Source organism: Hordeum vulgare, chromosome 5H (assembly GCF_904849725.1).
Source record: "Hordeum vulgare subsp. vulgare chromosome 5H, MorexV3_pseudomolecules_assembly, whole genome shotgun sequence".
Taxonomy (NCBI): Eukaryota; Viridiplantae; Streptophyta; class Magnoliopsida; order Poales; family Poaceae; genus Hordeum; species Hordeum vulgare.
Window position 1 is genome coordinate 486,657,246 of NC_058522.1, and position 19,980 is coordinate 486,677,225.

The following is a 19,980-nucleotide window of genomic DNA, read 5'->3' on the forward strand; positions in this document are numbered from 1 at the left end:
TGAGGTTCTGGGCCAACATGGATGCTATGTTCAGAGGGTCCTTCACCTCCCAGGTGATGATCCCATTAAACTGAAGTCCCAGGATGTCATTCAGATTGGACACACACAATTCTACTTCCTCCTACCAGCTCACTCCATCTTTGCATCCTTTGCTCCTGAGGGCACTCCACACTCGTTTAATTTTCGTGGTCAATCCATTCATATTGGTTCCGCCACAGCTTCTCCTCGGCAAACTCATATTCCATCACAACCCATCTCTTCATCCGGCAAGCGCCCTGCCCGTTCTGATTTTTCTGCTTCTCGTGACAATGGTCATGGCGGGGCCAATTGTGGCAATGGAATTAATGCAGGCACTGGAACTGAAGGACTATTTACGGTGCCAATCACCATATCTTCTGCTGAAGTGGGGACTGGGCCTGTCAGAGTTGTACATGGTACGTTATCATTGTTACGTACTTATGCTATATCCATTTCTCTCATGTATTGTTTCCTTTGTGATATAATAACATAAAATAGACAACATATTACCTGTACTAATATTATCACTACTTTCTCCTAAACTGATTTGTGAGTTACAACTATTCGGCTACTACAGTAGAGATAGTTCCAATCATGAACTAATAATATATGCTATCGTAAATGTGGATTTCACACTTTTTGCGATATATATTGCATCTGGCGTGTACTAATATATGTGAAAGCATATTGCTGGAAATTGTGGCTGTACCTCTTTACTGAGATAATTTCCTAAACTAAATACAATATCAATGTTTTTTCCTCTATCATTTGTTGGCAACAACAACATTACGCCAGTAAGAAGCCTAGAACTCAGTATTACAGTACATCTACGTACCCTAACTAGCTTACTTTATTTGTCCAGCCAAACACTTCAAAATTAGAATGATGGACAAGGATGAGGACAATCTGCGGCTCCTTCTGAAAGAAGAGAACGATCTTATCTCGTGTGTTGCAACCATGGTATCAACCCACTTTAATACTAGTGGTAGACAATGGATGCCTGTGGAAGAACTCCATGCAGAGGTTTGTTGTGCAGGATTATTCATTTTTGTTCAATTTCTGGAATTCTAAAAATTAATTCTAACTGCCTTGATTAACACTACCTAGCACGGGAAAGCATAGTTGTTGGGTTGTACAATTGATATTAATTTTAGATTTCAATTAGTATACTTGTATGCTAAATTATAGAAACAAATGCATGCTTTTGATTTATATAGAGTGATTCGTTAATTAGCATCCTTGAATAAAAAACTAATGATGTTTCCATCTGAAGATGTGATTTGTTCATATCCACAAGGAAAACTTAACATGTTATACCATGGAAAGACTAAAAAACGGTCTTGTACATTTCTGTTAGTATGCATCCATATTTCAGTTCACTAAGGACTGTGTTTGTCAAGGCGACTTTGGTGGTAAAATGAATATGTGATGTTGTTAAGAATCACATGACCCTTCAATAGCCTTTTTTCTTTTTAGAGGAAAAGATCCGTCAATAAGCCTTGAGCTTGCAGTTATTTTAAAATGCACTAAATCCTTGGCCTTATTGTCACATGCGCATATAATTATGGACAACCCAGTCCAAATTCACTTTCCCCCATTCATCATTGTCAACCTTCTGGAATGTGTTGATTACTCGATTTCTCTTTTATGGTAGTGTACATTAATTTGTAAGATTTAACTCACATATCATGACACTTCTGAATTACGCTATTGTGGTGAATTTGTAAGGCATGCAAACTAATTCCCGATTGTTTTGCAGCTTATTGAACACTTCAGTGCAATATGGCCCCATAGCAAGGTCCAAAAGTACTTGGCACCAGAGGATGGCTCATCTGGAACAGCAGAGACGCCGTGGCGCAGGCTGTTGGAGCTGCTGAAGAAGTACCCGGAGAAGTTTGTCATGAGTTCAATGTCTAGAGGCACAATAACAGTAGAGTCTGTTTCGCTGATCTGCTTGCTGCATAAGATTTGCTGCCCTAAGGCTGAGGTTGTTCACATCATGGCCAGGCTCCTGTCCAAAAGTTAAAAATGGAGATTTCTCCTTGTTTGTATCATCAGCTCATGTTGTAAGCCTGTACACCTTTACGGGTAGGCTTTACTTGTTTACTTTTGGTACTGTCTGCTGTTAAGAAGAAGTTGTGTACTTTTGGTACTGTCTGCTGTTAAGAAGAAGAATCTGGATTTTTGGGCTGATCGTCGGTATATTTCCTTTGGTATATTACTAGTTCGCAAATTGGATGAGTGCTTCTTGTAGCACTTGTTTTGGGCAATATTACTAGAGGAAGAAACGGCTTGAGCACCCGAGCAGATTTGTACTGATATCACTTGTTTTGTCAATTAGTAGCAACTATTGTCAAAAGAAATTGTGACCAAGGTAGAGATTTGTACCTTGTATACAGAAGGCCAAGATGCCAATGGTGTAGATTCAACCATCTCCGGAGAATAAGAGAAAACTAATGAGAAAAGCATGGTGTAAAGTTTAGAAAATGCGGATAAAATTATGTCATTCACATTTTAAATATGCTTGTTTGTGTTCTTCTCAACAACAACAAAACAAGAATTACTAGTGCCTAGAATTGCAACTTCTTTTGTGCAGTTAATTTGTTCATTTTCCACAGGGCTCACGAATACATTTGTTTGCATCAAACTTAACATCTGCACATGATACTTTGTTATGTGTATGTATGAGTATGATCTCTTGGGACTTGAAAAGCCAGAAAGAAAAAAAAACAGACAGGCGCCCAAGCTCTCCTAGTAGTTTCCGACTACACGGCCCCAGAAACAGAGGCAAAAAGAAGGGCTGATTGCTCCAGCAAACAGCTGTCAGCTGCACAATAATACTTAGTCATGTGTCTGCTGTTAAGAAGAATAACCTGGATTTTTTGGGCTGATCATCAGTATATTTTCTTTGCTATATTACTAATTGGTAAATTGGATGAGTGCTTGTGGAAGCACTTGTTTTGTGCAGTACACGAGAGGGTTAAAAGGCTTTATCATCTGAGGAGTGATAGCTTCTTTTCTGATGTCACTAGTTCTGTCAGTTAGTAGAGCAAGTGTTGTCAAAAAGAAATTGTGACCAAGGTAGAGATTTCTACCTAACGTTAAGAAGGCCAAGAGGCCAAAGTTACAGATTCAACCGCATCCCATCAATAAGGAGAGAAAACCAATGATAAAAGCATACTGTCAATTTTTTAAAGTGCTGAATAAATTGTGGCATGCACATTTTTAAAAATGCTAGTTCGTGTTCCTCGCAAAGAAAAGAAAAAGGAAGAAAAATTACTAGTGCCAAGAATTACAACTTCTTTTGTGCAGTTAATTTGTTTATTTTTCACGGGGCGCATGGATACATTTGTTTTGCATCAAACTTAACATCTGCACATGATACTTAGTCATGTGTATGTATGATCTCTTGAGACTTGTAAAAACAGAAAGAAGAAATACTAGAAAACAGCCAGGGCCCCAAGCTCACCTAGTAGTTTCCGACTACACTGCGCCAGTAACAGAGGCACAAAGAAAGGCAGATTGCTCCAGCAAACGGCTGTAAACTGCTCCACCGGCCCTAAAACGAACCACAGGCTGGAAGAGTCCTGCTTCTGGTGTGTGGTCAATTGGAGAGGCTTCAGCATCTCAAGGGCAACAACTTTTCATCTTTGATGTGTTTTGGTGCTGCAAAACATCAGTAGTTGTGTGATTGGTGAAAATGTCTTGTCCATTTCTCACGAATTTGTTGGCAGTAGCACACTCTGCTACTGTTGTTTTGCTTCAATCTGTTGGCAGTAGCACACTCTGCTACTGTTGTTTTGCTTCAATCGTTTTAGCCAGTCTTTATGTTTCGAATCCATCTTATGACTTTGCTAGTTCCATGGAGGATTTGAGACAATTAAGAGTAACACAGCAAAAACATATGGATCGAGTCGCGCATTTTTTCACCAGTCTCGGTGTTATCCCAAAAACTATCGAACAGAACACACAAGCATTTGGCAATGACCACGAGATTAACCCTTGATGTGATGACAATACTTATGGCCAAATTGCAACCATGAAATGCATCAGCATGTGAAATGGACCTCTTGTAGTCTTGTATACATATATATATTGCATAGTCCAAAATGGATGAACACCAGCTGAGGTCCAACATTTGCCACAGATTGGCATTGATTGTTACACATGTCACAAAGGTAATCACAAAATTCCGGGTACAATTGATTCTCTGGTGATGCGGCGCCGGACGCAAAGAGCAAAATGGTAAAACAAATGGAACAGCACAATACATATGAGCAAATACATATCACTTTCTATCTAGCTAGTTTCCTCCAAACGGTGCGTCCACGGTTGATCTCGTCCCCAGCCCCAGCAAATCTCAAGCAGTGCAAGAACTGGCGCTGCTCTTCTGGGTGCGGCACTGAATACAGAGATCCATTGGAATTTATCTCCTCCCCTTCCTCTATATAGGTGAGAGAATCGACTATGTCATCATGCTGGCATTCTCTTCTATAGTCAAGAGTGATTGTTTGCAACTCGTGCGTATCAATTATATCTTGAGGTATGCTCTGTGGTTTGAGAGGAAAAAGGGAAGACATATCAGAAACTATCACAAATCAACAAGGATACATTTATACATGATTCAAGCTGGGTGATTGTTTACAGAGGTAGTATTAAGGAATAACCAAATAAGTGATAGTGAACTAATCAAAATATCTATCTCAATAAAGGAAGTTGGAAAACAGGATAACTCAAGCAAAAGGAGGAACGGTGAACTGATGATTATAAAAGGGGCTGCTGGAAAACTCACTTCGAGGACCCAACCAATGTAAGTGACATTATTGACATGTTGGTTCATGTCCAGATCAGCTCTTCTAGGCTGCAATTCAGAAATTAAGGCATGTCAGCATTACAGTTGCTCAAGTGCAGAGCATAACAACCATCCATAAAGGGGAGAAAAACTAACCACTAGACCGAGCCTCGAGTGCTGTGCAGGATCTGTTAGAACAGGAATCTTCTTCAGACTACCATTATTTTCCTCAGGGAATGCTAATCTGCACAACGGTAATTTGTTATTTGTGACTGACTACAAGGGGAAAAAATATTATAGCAATTTTCTAGTTATTTAAGGACATTTATCCATTGAATCACATAAGACCATAAGAGTGTGCAGTGGAGCACATTTGAATTATAATAAGAGGCAATATTATCTCAGTTCAAGCCTAAAGAAGAGGAAAATATGAGTACCAATTTACCTTGGACTCTTTGGACAGTGGATAAACACCTCATCCCTGACTTCGTCACTGACTCTTTGAAGTCTGCGCGTATTTTGGTTCATCATGACCCACTTGCTGGAAAAACAAGTGATATGACTTCATTACTTGTGCTGAGCACAGTGGTAGATCTAGCTCAGTACTAAAGTAGTATTCCCTCCGTCTCAAAATAAGTGTCTCAAGCTTAGTACAAATTTATACTAAAATTAGTACAAAATTGAGACACTTGTTTTGAGACTGAGGGAGTATTAAAGTTCAGTTATATAAACATATGTTGAACAGCTAAACAAAGTCCCTAACCAATCCCCCTTCTTAAGCATGGATCATTAGGGCTGCTATTAAGTCAACAAACAGCAAATAAGTACAGCATACCACATCGAACAAAGTATACTGCAAGAACAATTGGAAAGTCTGATTACTGTCTTAGAAACTTACTTTGCCAGATTTGCATGGAGCAGTACATATTTTGATTACTGACATACTTTAATTTAGTTGCTGAAAGTCTGATAACTGTCTTAGAAACTTAATTTGCTAGATTTGCATGGAGAAGTACATATTTTGATTACTGTCATACTTTAATTTAGTTGCTGAAAGTCTGATAACTGTCTTAGAAACTTACTTTGCCAGATTTGCATGGAGAAGTACATATTTTGATTACTGACATACTTTAATTTAGTTGCTGAAAGTCTGATAACTGTCTTAGAAACTTACTTTGCTAGATTTGCATGGAGAAGAAAAGGTGCAGATAAAAGGTGGAGATGAAGTTAAAAAAGGCAAGACATATAGTTAGTTATAAAACAGGTACAAAACAATTACTTGTCCTTTTTGTTTCTTCCATTACACATAAATGTGGTTCTAACTGTGAACAAGCATGATGAGTATCTAACGGAACAAAAAAGCTTAAGCTTCACACTTGAGTAGTATGTACCTGGTAGCTCTTCCAATAACTTCACCATTAGCTAAATCCTTAAGGATCCAATCACGCCGAGTACCGATCTTTCCATCAGCTTGGCACCATGTTTCAATCTCGACAACATCACCCCTATACGTAGCAGAATTACCCCAGTCAGGACTAAATCCTGCTTCAAGGAGAACAAATATTATCTTATCTTGCAAATTTACCAAGCAGGGTATTTGTAGATCTCAATGTGCATCCTATTTGTGACCCAAATGAGTCCAAGTTCTCTCATGGTTGTAGTCGTGGCAAAACCGTCGGTGGAGAACCCAACGCTTTGTGCATGATTACACCCTACCTCCTGCAGTTACAAGAAAGCTCATCACAAATAGGCCATAAATGAGAGAATAATGAGACCATTATCGACAAACCCACCATTATGCCATGACAGATGGATCATCCAGGACGTTAGTACCTCCTTAGAATTATTAGTCACATTTCTTAGCGTACTTATAATGAAATGTTACTTGACTTATTTATTTTGAGGACCGAGATTAGTTGATTATATGCCAAAGCAAACAAACCCACAAGGTTCGGTAACAGCCCCAGTGAAATTCTTGCAGCACCCAGGATTACTTCAACTGAGTCGATTCACAATAGCACTGGTGTTCCCTATCAGATCTTTGAGCACAGGATTTCAAGAGCACAGGCTTTAGTTAACCATGGACAAAGGAAAAGTGATACTACTGCTAACAGCAGTGTGAGGCACATCTCATGTGGCACTCACGGACGGCGAGCAAAATTCTGCAGGCGATATCACGGTCGCTAGGGTAGCTAACTTGTTCAAGCTTGAGCTTAACTTAGGCAAAGGGCAGACAGCACATGTTTGAGCATAATGGTACTACTACTGACTAGGAGCCCCCCTTTATAAATTCTAACCGCGGCACAGCAGCAGGAGCTCTGAATCTGGCATAAGTCTGAAGCTAACTACAATTCAGATCCGAACCCCTAGCTCTTGAGACCCCCAAGGTGGGTGGGCGATGGCATCTCATTTCGCAATCCAGCTTCCCTCCCGGATCTCCTCGGGGGCCGAGAGAGGGATACAGAAAAAAAAGTGGAGAATTGGCGTGCGTACCTGTAGGAGGTTGGCGATGGTCTCGACGGTGGCGGTCTTGTTGATGCCGACCTCGTAGCAGCGCACGATGAAGCTCTCCTTGTAGGAGAGGCCGTCCTCGAGGAGGCTCCCCATCCGCAGCCGCTCGGCCAGGCCGGGCCGCTCCACCCCCTCGGCCGTGGCGACCGCCGCCGCGACCGCCGCCCCCGCCGCCACCAAGGCCCCCCGCGACGGGCCACGCGCGGCGCAGCGCAGGGCCGTGGCCGCGGCCAGGCCGCGGCGGCCGAGCGGGGCCGGGCCGCATTGCGGCGGGATGTGGCAGCGCAGCATGGGGGGCTCGGTCGGGCGGTCCGGTCCGAGATTCGGCCGCCGACGGGTGGGGTTTATATGGACGGGGCGGTGGGCGGTGGAGCGGTGGAGATGGGCCGGGCGATAGGAACGAGGAGGGAAGGCGCGTTGAGGTGACGATGGGGGAAAGAGAAGAGAGAGCCCGAGCCACAGGGGGACTAGGCTAGGCTCGAGCCTCCAGTGCATCTAGCTAGCGGCCCCTTCTTTTTCCTGCCTGCACCGTGCGGCAAAATTGACAAAAATGATTCCTGGGAGGAAAGAACTCACGGAGTGACCCCTCAGTGAAAATATGTTACCCGGTTAACCCTTTTGTGTGACACCCGATACCTAGGCGCCACACTACATTGTGTCACGCCTAGCCGTTCGGCGTCACACCACCCGACCACCTGGCAGAGAGGGCCCACCCCCCAGGTCGTGTGACGCCTAAGCCTCAGGCGTGGCCCACCCCTCAGGTCGTACAATGTGTGACGTCTGAGGCTTAGGCGTCACACAATGACTTAACAGGCACGGGCCAGCCCCCCTCCCCACCCCCTCCTCATTCCCCTCCCCCGGCCCCCTCTCCCAGCCACTGGCCCCTCCCTCAAATCCTTCTCTAAATCACCAAATATGAAGGTTTGGATCGGGCATTTGTTGTCCAATCACTCCCCTAAGGTAATCCCCACCTCTCCCCTCATTCTCATCCAAAGAAAAATCTTTTGTGGTCTTTTTTTGCAAATTTGAGGAAAACCTAGTTTTTCATGAAATGTGGGATGTATATGATATTGTTGTATTTGTTTGTATGTTAGGATAAGGGGTATGATGGGGTTAGGATTATGGTTGTTTGGATGTTTGCATTATGGTTGTTTTAGGGTTAGGCTAGGGTTAGGCTAGGGTTAGGGATGTTTGGTTGTGTTAGGGTTATGATGGGGTTAGGGTTATGGTTGTTTGGAAGTTAGGCTAGGGTTATTGTAATTGTATGATTGCTTATAAAAAAAGTTCTATGTTTTGTTGTTTAGGGATGGGAAGAACATGTGTTTATGTTCATCACGTGGACAAGGATGCCTTTTTAAAAGGCAATATTGATCCGGACCTGGATGAGCTTGACATGGTGTTCGATTTGTGTCCTAGCTATGGTGAATTGTTGGAACAAGTCCGAAAGGATTTGAATTGGATGGACCCTAGTGATGTAGTTGAGTTTGATGGTAGGCATAATGTGGGATTCGGATTGCACATTCGTTGGAAGACCATGCGTGTCAACTCCGAGCAACGTTGGCTTGCATACAAGGATATGGTGGCCGAATCACTAGACAAGGCTCTAGAGTTATTTGCCATCAAAACAAATATTCCTAACTTGTTGGATTTGAACCGGGTTGCCTCTCTGATTGTTGAAGCTATTCCTGCACCCATCAACGAAGAGGCCAACATTGAACCTCTTTCTTGTGTAGATGAGGCCAACGAAGAGGTCAACATTGAACCTGAACCATTGGTAGAGGCTAATGATGAGCACGATGATGATGAGAATGATGGTAATGTTCTTCATGACAACAATCTTGGTGATATGGACAAATATAATTTGCAAGAGACAATGGACCATTCTATTCCGTACTCACATGGCTATGCCTCTGAGTCTGACGATGAGGGTCCCGATGAAGAAGTTGATGAGGAAGGGTTCACGGCAAAGGAGGCTGAAGCTTTCACGAAGGTATTAAAGCGTGATCACCGGACACCATTGTTCGAGGATCTTAGCCTTGCATATGAAGGCGTGGTTGACGGAGGCGAAGGCATATTGTTTGGAGTTAGGCCACCTTCTCATCGGGACACACATGGGAAGAATATTATTTTGCCGGGGTCAAAGTTCGAAACATTCTTTGAACTGAAGATGTGGTTGGATGAATATTTTGTTACGCATTATAGGCCACACAAAGTTGTTACTGACGATGCCCCATGAGACCGGATCTTCAAGGGCGTAAGCTCCTGCAAACAGATAGGAGAAGAAGATATCAAGTGCTTATTAAATACATGTTTTTTATCATATGATCTACTTACCATTTTCTTCTCCGACATGAAATAGGCCCGGTGTTCAACGTCATAAACATTATTCAGAAACCACACCATCCTACAAATCACAAAAAAATACTCATATTCAAAAAATTACTCATCTACTAATCCACTCATCTACATATTATTCAAATCCTAAGAACTCATATGAATCTACTCATATCCTAACTACTCAAATCCTAAGAACTCATATGAATCTACTCATATCCTAACTACTCAAATCCTAAGAACTCATATGAATATACTCATATACTAACTACTAAAATCCTAAGAACTAATATCCTAACTACTCATATTAATCTAGTCATATACTAACTATTAATACTAACTACTAATATGAATCTACTCATATCCTAACTACTCAAATCCTAAGAACTCATATCTTAACTACTCAAATCCTAAGAACTCATATGAATCTACTCATATACTAACTACTAAAATCCTAAGAACTAATATCCTAACTACTCATATCAATCTAGTCATATACTAACTATTAATACTAGCTACTAATATGAATCTACTCATATCCTAACTACTAGAATCCTAAGGACTCATATCCTAACTACTCAAATCCTAAGAATTCATATCCTAACTACTCAAATCAATCTACTCAACAAAAACCTATTCCACTTGGATAGAAGGATGGGAAACCGAAGAGATTACCTAGTAGCCAACCTTGGGGGATCAATCCAAGGAAGAAATCATCAGATCTGAAGGAGATGGGGGAGGGGATTAGGGATTGCAAGAGAGACAGCCGCCGCTGTTCCTGTTTCTGTTTGAATGAGGGAGGGGAATGGGGAGGGGGTGGGGAGGGGGGGCTGGCCCGTGGCCTGTTAAGTCAATGTGTGGCGCCTAAGCGTTCGGCGCCACACATTACAATGTGTGACGCCCGAGGCTTAGGCGTCACACGGCCTGGGGGGTGGGGCCCTCTCTGCCAGGTGGTCGGGGGGTGTGGCGCCGAACGGCTAGGCGTCACACAGTGTAGTGTGGCGCCTAGGTGTTGGGCGCCACACAAAAGGGTCAGTCGGGTGACATATTTTCCCCGAGGGGTCACTCCGTGAGTTCTTTCCCCCCAGGGGTCATTTTTGTCAATTTTGTCGCACCGTGCCCGCGCGGTACATACAAAATGTGTCCTTGAGAACTGTTTTTGTCAAAAAACGCATTATGGACACGTGTTTTCTCTTTGGCTAGCCACCAAGAACCCTAGCAGCCACCAAGAGAGCCAACCCCTTCCCACGGCTCCCCTCCGGCGACCAGCTTTCGGTCGTCGGTGGTGAGTGAGGTCGCTGGATCGAGTGCGTACGGACCTTTTTAGCTTTATGTTCTAGACCCCTAGTAGCTTAGGTTTCCGGACCGTTTGACGTCCTGACTTTGGAGACGGCGATGACGATGTTGGATAAAAATACTTTGGATCCTTCTTCGGCGAGGCGATCGTTTCTATGGTCGGTGATGGGTTTAAGCACTATAGTATGTTCAGACATTGATGTTGTGGCAGGTTGTGGTCTGCATCGACGAAATCTGGAAGACGAAACGTTTGTTGGGTTCGTGGTTGATGGATGATATGTACGGTTTTCCTCCTTTGACATCTTAGTCGTGGTGGGGTGTCAGATCCAGAGTTTGATGACGTGTCCACGGTGTTCTCCATGTGTGATTTGTTCAACCAGAGTGACTTCATTTCTAGTGAGCGGCTTTAAAGGTCCCTAAAGTTACATACTTCTTTAGTTTGGTGAAAAGTGTACATATAGATATTTTAGAATAAGTTATGAAATAAAGTAAAAAATTGCATTGGAAAGGTGGAAGTCATCATCTCTCTCCTCTTTAATTATCCAAATCCCCAATAAGCTAAGTGCATGTAGAAATTAAGAAGACTATGTGTATAATATTATTGGTCTTGATTACCGTGTGATGAGAAAGAAGCAATTTTTTCCTACTTTAAAGTGTATTGGGAAGATAAAAGTACACTTTTTTATGGACAAATTTTAAAGCCAAGCGTACGCTCTTCAGCTTCACTAGACGAAGGGAGTATAAACGATAGAGCCGCGTCGAGTTTGGATAAGAGGTGATCTATCATTTCTTTCTTCGATGAATGTCGTGGTGGACTGGTGTTGGTGTAAAGCTCATAAACGTTTTGATGTTTTTCTATTTTATCATATCAGTATGTATGTATGATATGATGAATAAGACATGTAGTGCAAAAAACATAGTATATATGGCCCTTGTAATTGATGGACGGATGAATCGCGTTGAGCACGTGAGCCAGATCTCGACGAGCTTGGCCTTTTGTGTGGCGCACGCACATGCTTCAGCACTTGAGTGGCTACACACGCTTGAGGCGAGTCGTCAACCGTGTTAAGTAATAGGAGCATACATTTGGACTCCTTATACCCTTTTCGAATGTCTCGGACAGGCCATCCGATCACTGACCAGTCATAAAAACTTGATCCAGCTAGACCCCTTAAACGAGCCTCAAATGTCCAGGCTCACTGGCACCCCTGATATCCAGCTTAAATATGGGGCGGATATGGAGGAGCCCGGGCGCGTCCGTCTGGCCCATGTTGATCCCATATATATTCGTCTTCATTCGTTCGCCGCATCAAACCCTAGGCACTTCATTGCACTCCCATCCACTCCCATCTGCCACCCTACCTCACCTCCCACGATCTTCGGCCTTCTCCGGCATGAAGGGCAACGGATCTGACTCCGACCAGTCCAGATTCATCGACTGGGGGGGGGGGGCGTCCCCTGCGGGGTGGAGGAGGCAATGGCGGTTCGCATTGCACTCCGCCACTCCCACGAGGACAGCGCCCAGCTGACAGCAGGATCTGTATGTCCCGACTCCATAGCGTCCGCTCAACCAGCGCTCGGTTCCTTTGGGGCGGGATCATAGAGGTCTCGACGAGTGAATCCATCGACCGGTCCGGCGACCTTTGAGTCCCATCGGGAACGGGTTGTCCTTCGTGGGAACGAGAGGATAATGGTCACCCAAGCCTATCTCGTGGAGGAAATGGCGGAGGCAGAGACGGCTGATGCGGCTGCGCGGGCAGATGCAGAGGAGGAAGCCATTCGCGCTCGCATTTTGAAGAAATGGCAGCGGAGTAACACGCGCACCCTTGCCCGCGAGCAGAATAGGTTGATCCGTGAAATGGCCGAACTGACATACAAGGAGGTGCACGAGGTAAGCGACAACGAGGAAAGCTCCGGTGATGAGCAGATCCGGCTCGATCCGTACTGCGTCTTCGACCGGTATGTCCAAGATAAGGATGGCAAGGGCTCTGGGAAAGGCAAGGGCAGCCATGGCCGATGTCCACCATAGTCAAAGATGCCAAATTTTGGTAATCCGGTGGCATGTTAGTAGTGATGGAGTAGCATGATAATGTGTGTAATGCATCGACGTAGTAGTTGCATGGTTTGTATGGATTTGAGATATGAGATTTGAGGTGTCCGGTTATATAATGCATTATTTGAGGCGTGATCGGTCAGTGTCCGCAGACATTTTAGAGCCCAGATTTACAAGTTGCGGTTGTAGATGCTCTAAGAAAATCTACAAACGGACCCCTCATATTCGTCTCAAACGTCCAGACAGGACGTTTAGTCAGTGTCTGATTATAAAAAAACGACCTATCTGGATCCCTCATATCCTTCTCAAACGCCTGGACTGACCGACACCCCTCATATCCTTTTCAAATATGAGGACGATATGAGGGCTGGCGGACGCGGATGGAAACGCTCGGTCAGTCCGCCACGTAGGACGCTACCCTACCCTAGACCACCTTTTTCTCTTTCTTTATTCATTACTTTCTTTCTTTCTTTTTTTTCCATCAATCACGTGCAAGTGACCGGACATATGAAAAAAATATGACAAATACGGTTGCACAGACGAAACAATAGGGGCTTAAAATGGACACGCACGGTCAGTGACAGGATGCGCTCGCATGCGTATAAGGGGTCATATTTGCTAAGTGACTCGGTGGGCTCCTTTCCTTGTTGTGCCATTTTGGTTGCCAATGTCATTTTTCATTGTGGGGTTTACTTCTGAAGAAAGTTTTTTATTTTCTAGTGTGGGGTTTATCCATTGTTGTGTACCAAATTAAAAAATGACATTGTTTCTTCATGGTGACAGTTTTACTATAGTATTGCACGTCTCAATGAAGAATCTAACATGACAATAAAGGGTAGGCTCAACACAAGTTTCTGTGAGTCTAATTAGCAAATGCATTGCAACTGTTCCATGTGAAGAACCTTAGTATAACTGTCAAGTGGTATATTTAACAGAAATAGGATTCTGGAAGGTAGGCTAAACCCGATTGAAGCCCCTTAGTGAAATCGCCACAGACACTGCTCTTGGAACGTCCGCACACCCACATGCGTACGCCACCACCCCTTGCCCTTCATCCCTCCTGATTAGGCCCTCCTCGCCCCTCCTGGATCCAGTTCTCTAATGTTGTGGCACCCCCTCCCCCCATATGCCAACATCGGGCAGGTTGATCCTGACCAGATGTTCCATCGATGTTGCACCCAAGGCTATCCACGTCCTTCAAGATGGTGGCTGACTCGCTCCCACCCTCCCCGTCCATCAACTCGGCTCCCTCACGTATCTTTTCCCATTCGCCTCCCCTCAAATCCCTTGTGGTCTGAGAGCCCGTCGTCGTGATGTGCGCTACTAGTCATCCCCCAACTGCTCGGGTCACTGTTGGCATGCCACTAGGTGCGTGTTGTTGGGGAACGTAGCATGGGAAACAAAAAAATTCCTACGCACACGAAAGAACTGTCATGGTGATGATCATCTACGAGAGGGAGGTCGGATCCACATACCCTTGTAGATCGTTAAGCGGGAAGCGTTAAGAAACGCGATTGATGTAGTCGAACGCCTTCGCGATCTGACCACGATCCGTCCCACGAACTCCGTCCCGATCTAGTAGCGAAAGGACGACTCCTCCACGTTTAGCACACGTACAACTCGATGACGATCTACGCCTTCTTGATCCAGCAAAAGAGACGAAAAGGTAGCTGTATTCTCTGGCAGCACGATGGTGTGGCGGTGATGGTGGTGGAGCTACTCTGCCATGGCTTCGTTGTGCGTACCGAACTAGCTACGGGGTGTCACGAAGTAGTGGAGGGAGAGAGGGCTGCACAAAGGCTTGGGGGTGCAAACAGGCTCTCAAATCTTCACTATATATAGGAGGAACAAGAGGGAGGGTGGCTTGCCTCCTACTCCAAGCAGGAGGATTCGGCCGAGCCAAGAGGGAGGAGTCCTCCTCCAATTTGGTTTGGTGGAGGCCTCCTTCCCATCTTGTCCACCTCCTTCCTTTTCTTTTTTATTCTTTTCCTTTATTTTGCTTTCAGCCGATATAGGCTTATTGGGCTGGCCTCACCAGCCCACTAAGGGCTGGTGCGCCACACATGGGCCTATTAGGTCCTCTCCCGGGTGGGTGGCCCCTCCTGGTAAAACACCGGAACCCATTCGTCACTCCCGGTACTTTACAGGTAATGCCCGAAATCTTTCCGGAAGCCAAATGCAACAATCCTATATATCAATCTTCGTTTCTGGAACATTCTGGAGACCTCATGATGTTCAGGATCTCATCCGGGACTCCGAAGAACATACGGATACCAATGTCAATAATTCAACTATACTGAAAACGTCACCGAACCTTAAGTGTGCAGAACCTACGGGTTCGAGAACTATGTAGACATGACTGAGCCACTCTTCGCTCAATATCCAATAGCGGGACCTGGATGCCCATATTGGATCCTACATATTCTACGATGATCTTATCGGTTGAACCTCTATGTCAAGGATTCATGCAATCCCGTATATCATTCCCTTTGTCCTTCGCTATGTTACTTGCCCGAGATTCGATCGTCGGTTTCCCCATACCTATTTCAATATCGTTACCGGCAAGTCTCTTTACTCGTTCCGTAATACAAGATCCTGTGGCTAACTCTTTAGTCACATTGCTTGCAAGGCTTGTTTGTGATGTTGTATTACCGAGTGGGCCCCGAGATACCTCTCCATCACACGGAGTGACAAATCCCGGTCTTGATCCACGCTAACTCAACGGACACCTTCGGAGATACGTGTACAACACCTTCATAGTCACCCAGTAATGTTGCATCGTTTGATACACACAAGGCATTTTTCCGGTGTCAGTGAGTTACATGATCTCATGGTCATAGGAGTGTATACTTGACATGCAAAAATGCAACAAAATGACATGATCACATGCTACGTTTATAGTTTGGGTCTTGTCCATCACATAATTCTCCTAATGATGTGATCTCATTATCAAGTGGCAACACTTGTCTATGGCGAGGAAACCTTAATCATCTTTGATCAACGAGCTAGTCAACTAGAGGCTTACTAGGGACAGTATTTTGTCTATGTATCCACACATGTATTTATGTTTCCATTCAATACAATTATAGCACGGATAATAATAGATTATCTTGAAATAGGAAATATAATAATAACTATTTTATTATTGCCTCTAGGGCATATTTCCAACAGTCTCCCACTTGCACTAGAGTCAATAATCTAGTATCACATCTCTATGTGATTTACAATGTAACAAATTTAACACCCATACAGTTCTGGTGTTGGTCATGTTTAGCTCGTGGAAGAGGCTTAGTCAGCGGGTCTGCCACATCAGATACTTGTGCACTTTGCAAATATTTATGTCCTCCTCCTTGATATAATCGTGGATGGCATTGAAGCGTTGTTTTATGTGTATGATCCTCTTGTGAAACCTTGGTTCCTTGGCTAGAGCAATGGCACGAGTGTTGTCACAGAATAGATTTATTGGATCCAGTGTGCTCGACACAACTCCAAGACCTGTCATGAACTACTTCATCCAGACACCCTCCTTAGCCGCCTCTGAGGTAGCCATGTACTCTACTTCGCATGTAGAATCAGCTACGACGCTTTGCTTGGAACTGCACCAGCTTAACGGCCGCACCCCCATTAAGAATAAATACGTATCCGATTTGTGACTTAGAGTCATCCAGATCAGTGTCGAAGCTTGCATCGACGTAACCCTTTACGACGAGCTCTTCGTCACCTCCATAAACGAGTAGTCCTTTTCATGTACTTTAGAATATTCTTGACCGTTGTCCTGTGCTCCACTCCTGGATCACTTTGAAATTTGTCTGCCATACTTATGGCAAGGCTGACATCCGGTCTTGTGCACAACATTGCATACATGATAGACCCTATGGCTTAAGCATAGGGGATGACACTCATCGTTTCTCTATCTTCTGCAGTTACTGCGCATTGAGTCTTACTCAACTTTATACCTTGTAACACAGGCAAGTACCCCTTCTTGGATTATTCCATTTTGAACTTCTTCAAAACTTTGTCAAGGTATGTGCTTTGTGAAAGTCCTATTAAGCATCTTGATCTATCTCTATAGATCTTTATGCCTAATATGTAAGCAGCTTCTCCCAGGTCCTTCATTGAAAAACTCTTATTCAAGTAATCCTTCGTGCTCCCCAAAAATTATATATTGTTTCCAATCAGCAATATCTCATCCACATATAATATTATAAACGCTATAGAGCTCCCACTCACTTTCTTGAAAATACAAGTTTCTCCAAAAACTTGTATAAACCCGAACGCTTTGATCACCTCATCAAAACGATGATTCCAACTCCGAGATGCTTGCACCAGTCCATAAATGGATTGATGGAGCTTGCATACTTTGTTAGCATTGCTTCTAACCATCTGTTGGAATCTAGGCCCACCATTGCTTCTCCATAATTCGCAGGCTCATTGTTGTCTAACAACATGATTGACAAGACAGGATTCCCATACCACTCAGGAGCAGTACGTGCCCTTGTCGACCTGCGAGGTTCGATAGCGACTTGATCTGAAGCTTCATGATCACCATCATTATCTTCCACTTCAACTGGCGTTGCCTCGATAGGAATTTCTTTCTGCCCCGCGCCACCATCTTGTTGAAGCAGAGGGTCTACAACCTCATCAACTTCTATCTTCCTCCCACTCAATTCTTTCGAGAGAAACTCTTTCTCAAGAAAAGCTCCATTCTTAGCAACAAACACTTTGCCCTCGGATTTGAGATAGAAGGTATACCCAACTGTCTCTTTTGGGTAACCTATGAAGACGCACTTTTCCGCTTTGGATTCCAGCTTTTCAGGCTGAAGCTTTTTGACATAAGCATCACATCCCCAAACTTTAAGAAACGACAACTTTGGCTTCTTGCCATACCACAACTCATATGGTGTCGTCTCAACGGATTTTGATGGTGCCGTATTTAAAGTGAATGCAACTGTCTCCAATGCATAGACCCAAAATGATAACGACAAATCGGTAAGAGACATCATAGAACGCACCATATCTAATAAAGTACGATTACGACGTTCGGACACACCATTGCGCTGTGGTGTTCCAAGCGACGTCAACTCTGAAACAATTCCACATTGTCTTAAGTGAGCACCAAACTCGTAACTCAGATACTCACCTGCTCGATCAGATCGTAGGAACCTGATCTTCTTGTTACGATGATTTTCAACTTCACTCTGAAATTGCTTGAACTTTTCAAACGTTTCAGACTCGTGCTTCATCAATTAGATATAACCATACCTACTCAAATTGTCAGTGAAGGTGAGAAAATAACGATATCCACCGCGCGCCTTTATGCTCATCGGTCCGCACACATCAGTATGTATGATGTCCAACAAGTCACTTGCACACTCCATTGTTTCGGAGAACGGAGTCTTAGTCATCTTGCCCATGAGACATGGTTTGCATGTGTCAAGTGATTCAAAATCAAGTGACTCTAAAAGTCCATCAACATGGAGTTTCTTCATGCATTTTACACCAATATGACCTAAGCGGCAGTGCCACAAGAAAGTGGCGCTATCATTATTAACTGTACATCTTTTGGTCTCAATGTTATGGACATGAGTGTCATCACTATCGAGATTCAATATGAACAAACCCCTCACATTGGATGCATGACCATAAAAGATATTACTCATATAAATAGAACAACCATTATTCTATGACTTAAATGAGTAACCGTTTCGTAATAAACAAGATCCAAATATAATGTTCATGCTCAGTGCAGGCACTAAATAAAAATTATTTAAGTTCATCACTAACTCCGGTGGTAACTGAAGTGAGATTGTGCCGACGGCGATCGCATCAGCCTTGGAACCATTTCCGACGTGCATCATCACTTCATCCTTTGCCAGCTTTCGTTTATTCTGCAGTTCCTGTTACAAGTTGCAAATGTGAGCAACAAAACCGGTATCAAATACACATGCACTACTACGAGAGCTCGTGAGGTACACATTAATAACATGTATATCAAATATACCTTGTTTGGCGTTGGCCGCCTTCTTATCGGCCAAATACTTGGGGCAGTTCCGCTTTGAGTGACCAGTCCCCTTGCAATGGTAGCACTCACTTTCCGGCTTGGGTCCAGACTTGGGTTTCTTCGACGGAGGGTGTTAGAGCATATATCTCCATATGTGGTTTTGGTAATTGATGACAATTCCTATGGATAAATGGTTGCCTTAAGTTATATTTATAGGATTTGTCCATAGACACTTCTTGAAGTCCATCTGTTGGGTTCAAGGAGTTTATATGATGACTAAGATGGTATTCAAGGTATTATCCAAAGAATGGTCATAGAGACACAAGGTTGATCAAGATCGTCGGACAAAGACTAAATAAAGATGATCAACACATAAAGCGTACAAAATGTACCGAGAGGGATCAAGTGATCCCATGTTATGGTAAGCATTGTCCATTACGTATTTGTGTACTAACCCATGGTCTTCGTGAGAGTTCTATGTGGAGTTAGGTGTGTTTCCATGGGCTTGCATCAAGAGGAAGATCTCATACAACCCATGGAGGATGACGTCAAGTGGTGGAGGATGGTGGCAATGGACTTGTGAAGATATGCTAAAGAGCGGCTCACCCATAGTGTGTATGGGGGAGCAATCAACTAGTCTTCATCAAGCCAACACAATCAAGAAATGTGGTCCATCTTGAGGAATCCAAGATCATCGTCATCTAGCTCAAGAGGACGAGGTGCAAGGTATAGGTTTGCCCTTAATAGGTTTTCTGTTTTAGGATAGATTGTCGTACTGTCAAGGGGGGCTCTCAAGTGAGTAGCTTGATCGTATCGTTCGTTGAGTGCTCAAACCATTTGCATCCTTGCATCATACTTCTTGATTCTTGTTTGGTATTTCTCTTTGTGAGTTTTAGATATTATGGTCATCTTCATGACACGCTCGAGTTCATCGAAAACGGAGTCCATATGCATCTTCTATGATGTTTTCGATGT

At 43.8% G+C, this 19,980-nt stretch overlaps 1 protein-coding gene across 1 annotated transcript; it reads right to left on the reverse strand.

Moving 5' to 3' along the window:
- Positions 1–4,091: 4,091 nt before the first annotated feature.
- LOC123399754 (oleoyl-acyl carrier protein thioesterase 1, chloroplastic-like) lies at positions 4,092–7,806 on the reverse strand. Its single transcript, XM_045094135.1, has 7 exons — positions 7,304–7,806; positions 6,396–6,529; positions 6,202–6,315; positions 5,256–5,351; positions 4,967–5,054; positions 4,811–4,879; positions 4,092–4,568 (listed from the first exon to the last, which is right to left on the reverse strand). The coding sequence occupies exons 1-7, from the start codon at positions 7,610–7,612 to the stop codon at positions 4,314–4,316; spliced, it is 1,065 nt and encodes a 354-aa protein (XP_044950070.1). The 5' UTR covers positions 7,613–7,806; the 3' UTR covers positions 4,092–4,313.
- Between the last annotated feature and the right edge of the window lie 12,174 nt (positions 7,807–19,980).

Bases quoted from the DNA above. Each gene is read 5' to 3' on its own strand.
- LOC123399754 (XM_045094135.1), bottom strand. From the start codon at position 7,612: ATGCTGCGCTGCCACATCCCGCCGCAATGCGGCCCGGCCCCGCTCGGC. The intron at 5,352-6,201 runs GTACATACTACT...TTGTTTTTCCAG, and splicing joins GTTATTGGAAGAGCTACCAG to CAAGTGGGTCATGATGAACC. The intron at 4,569-4,810 runs GTGAGTTTTCCA...CTCAAACCACAG, and splicing joins ACATTGGTTGGGTCCTCGAA to AGCATACCTCAAGATATAAT.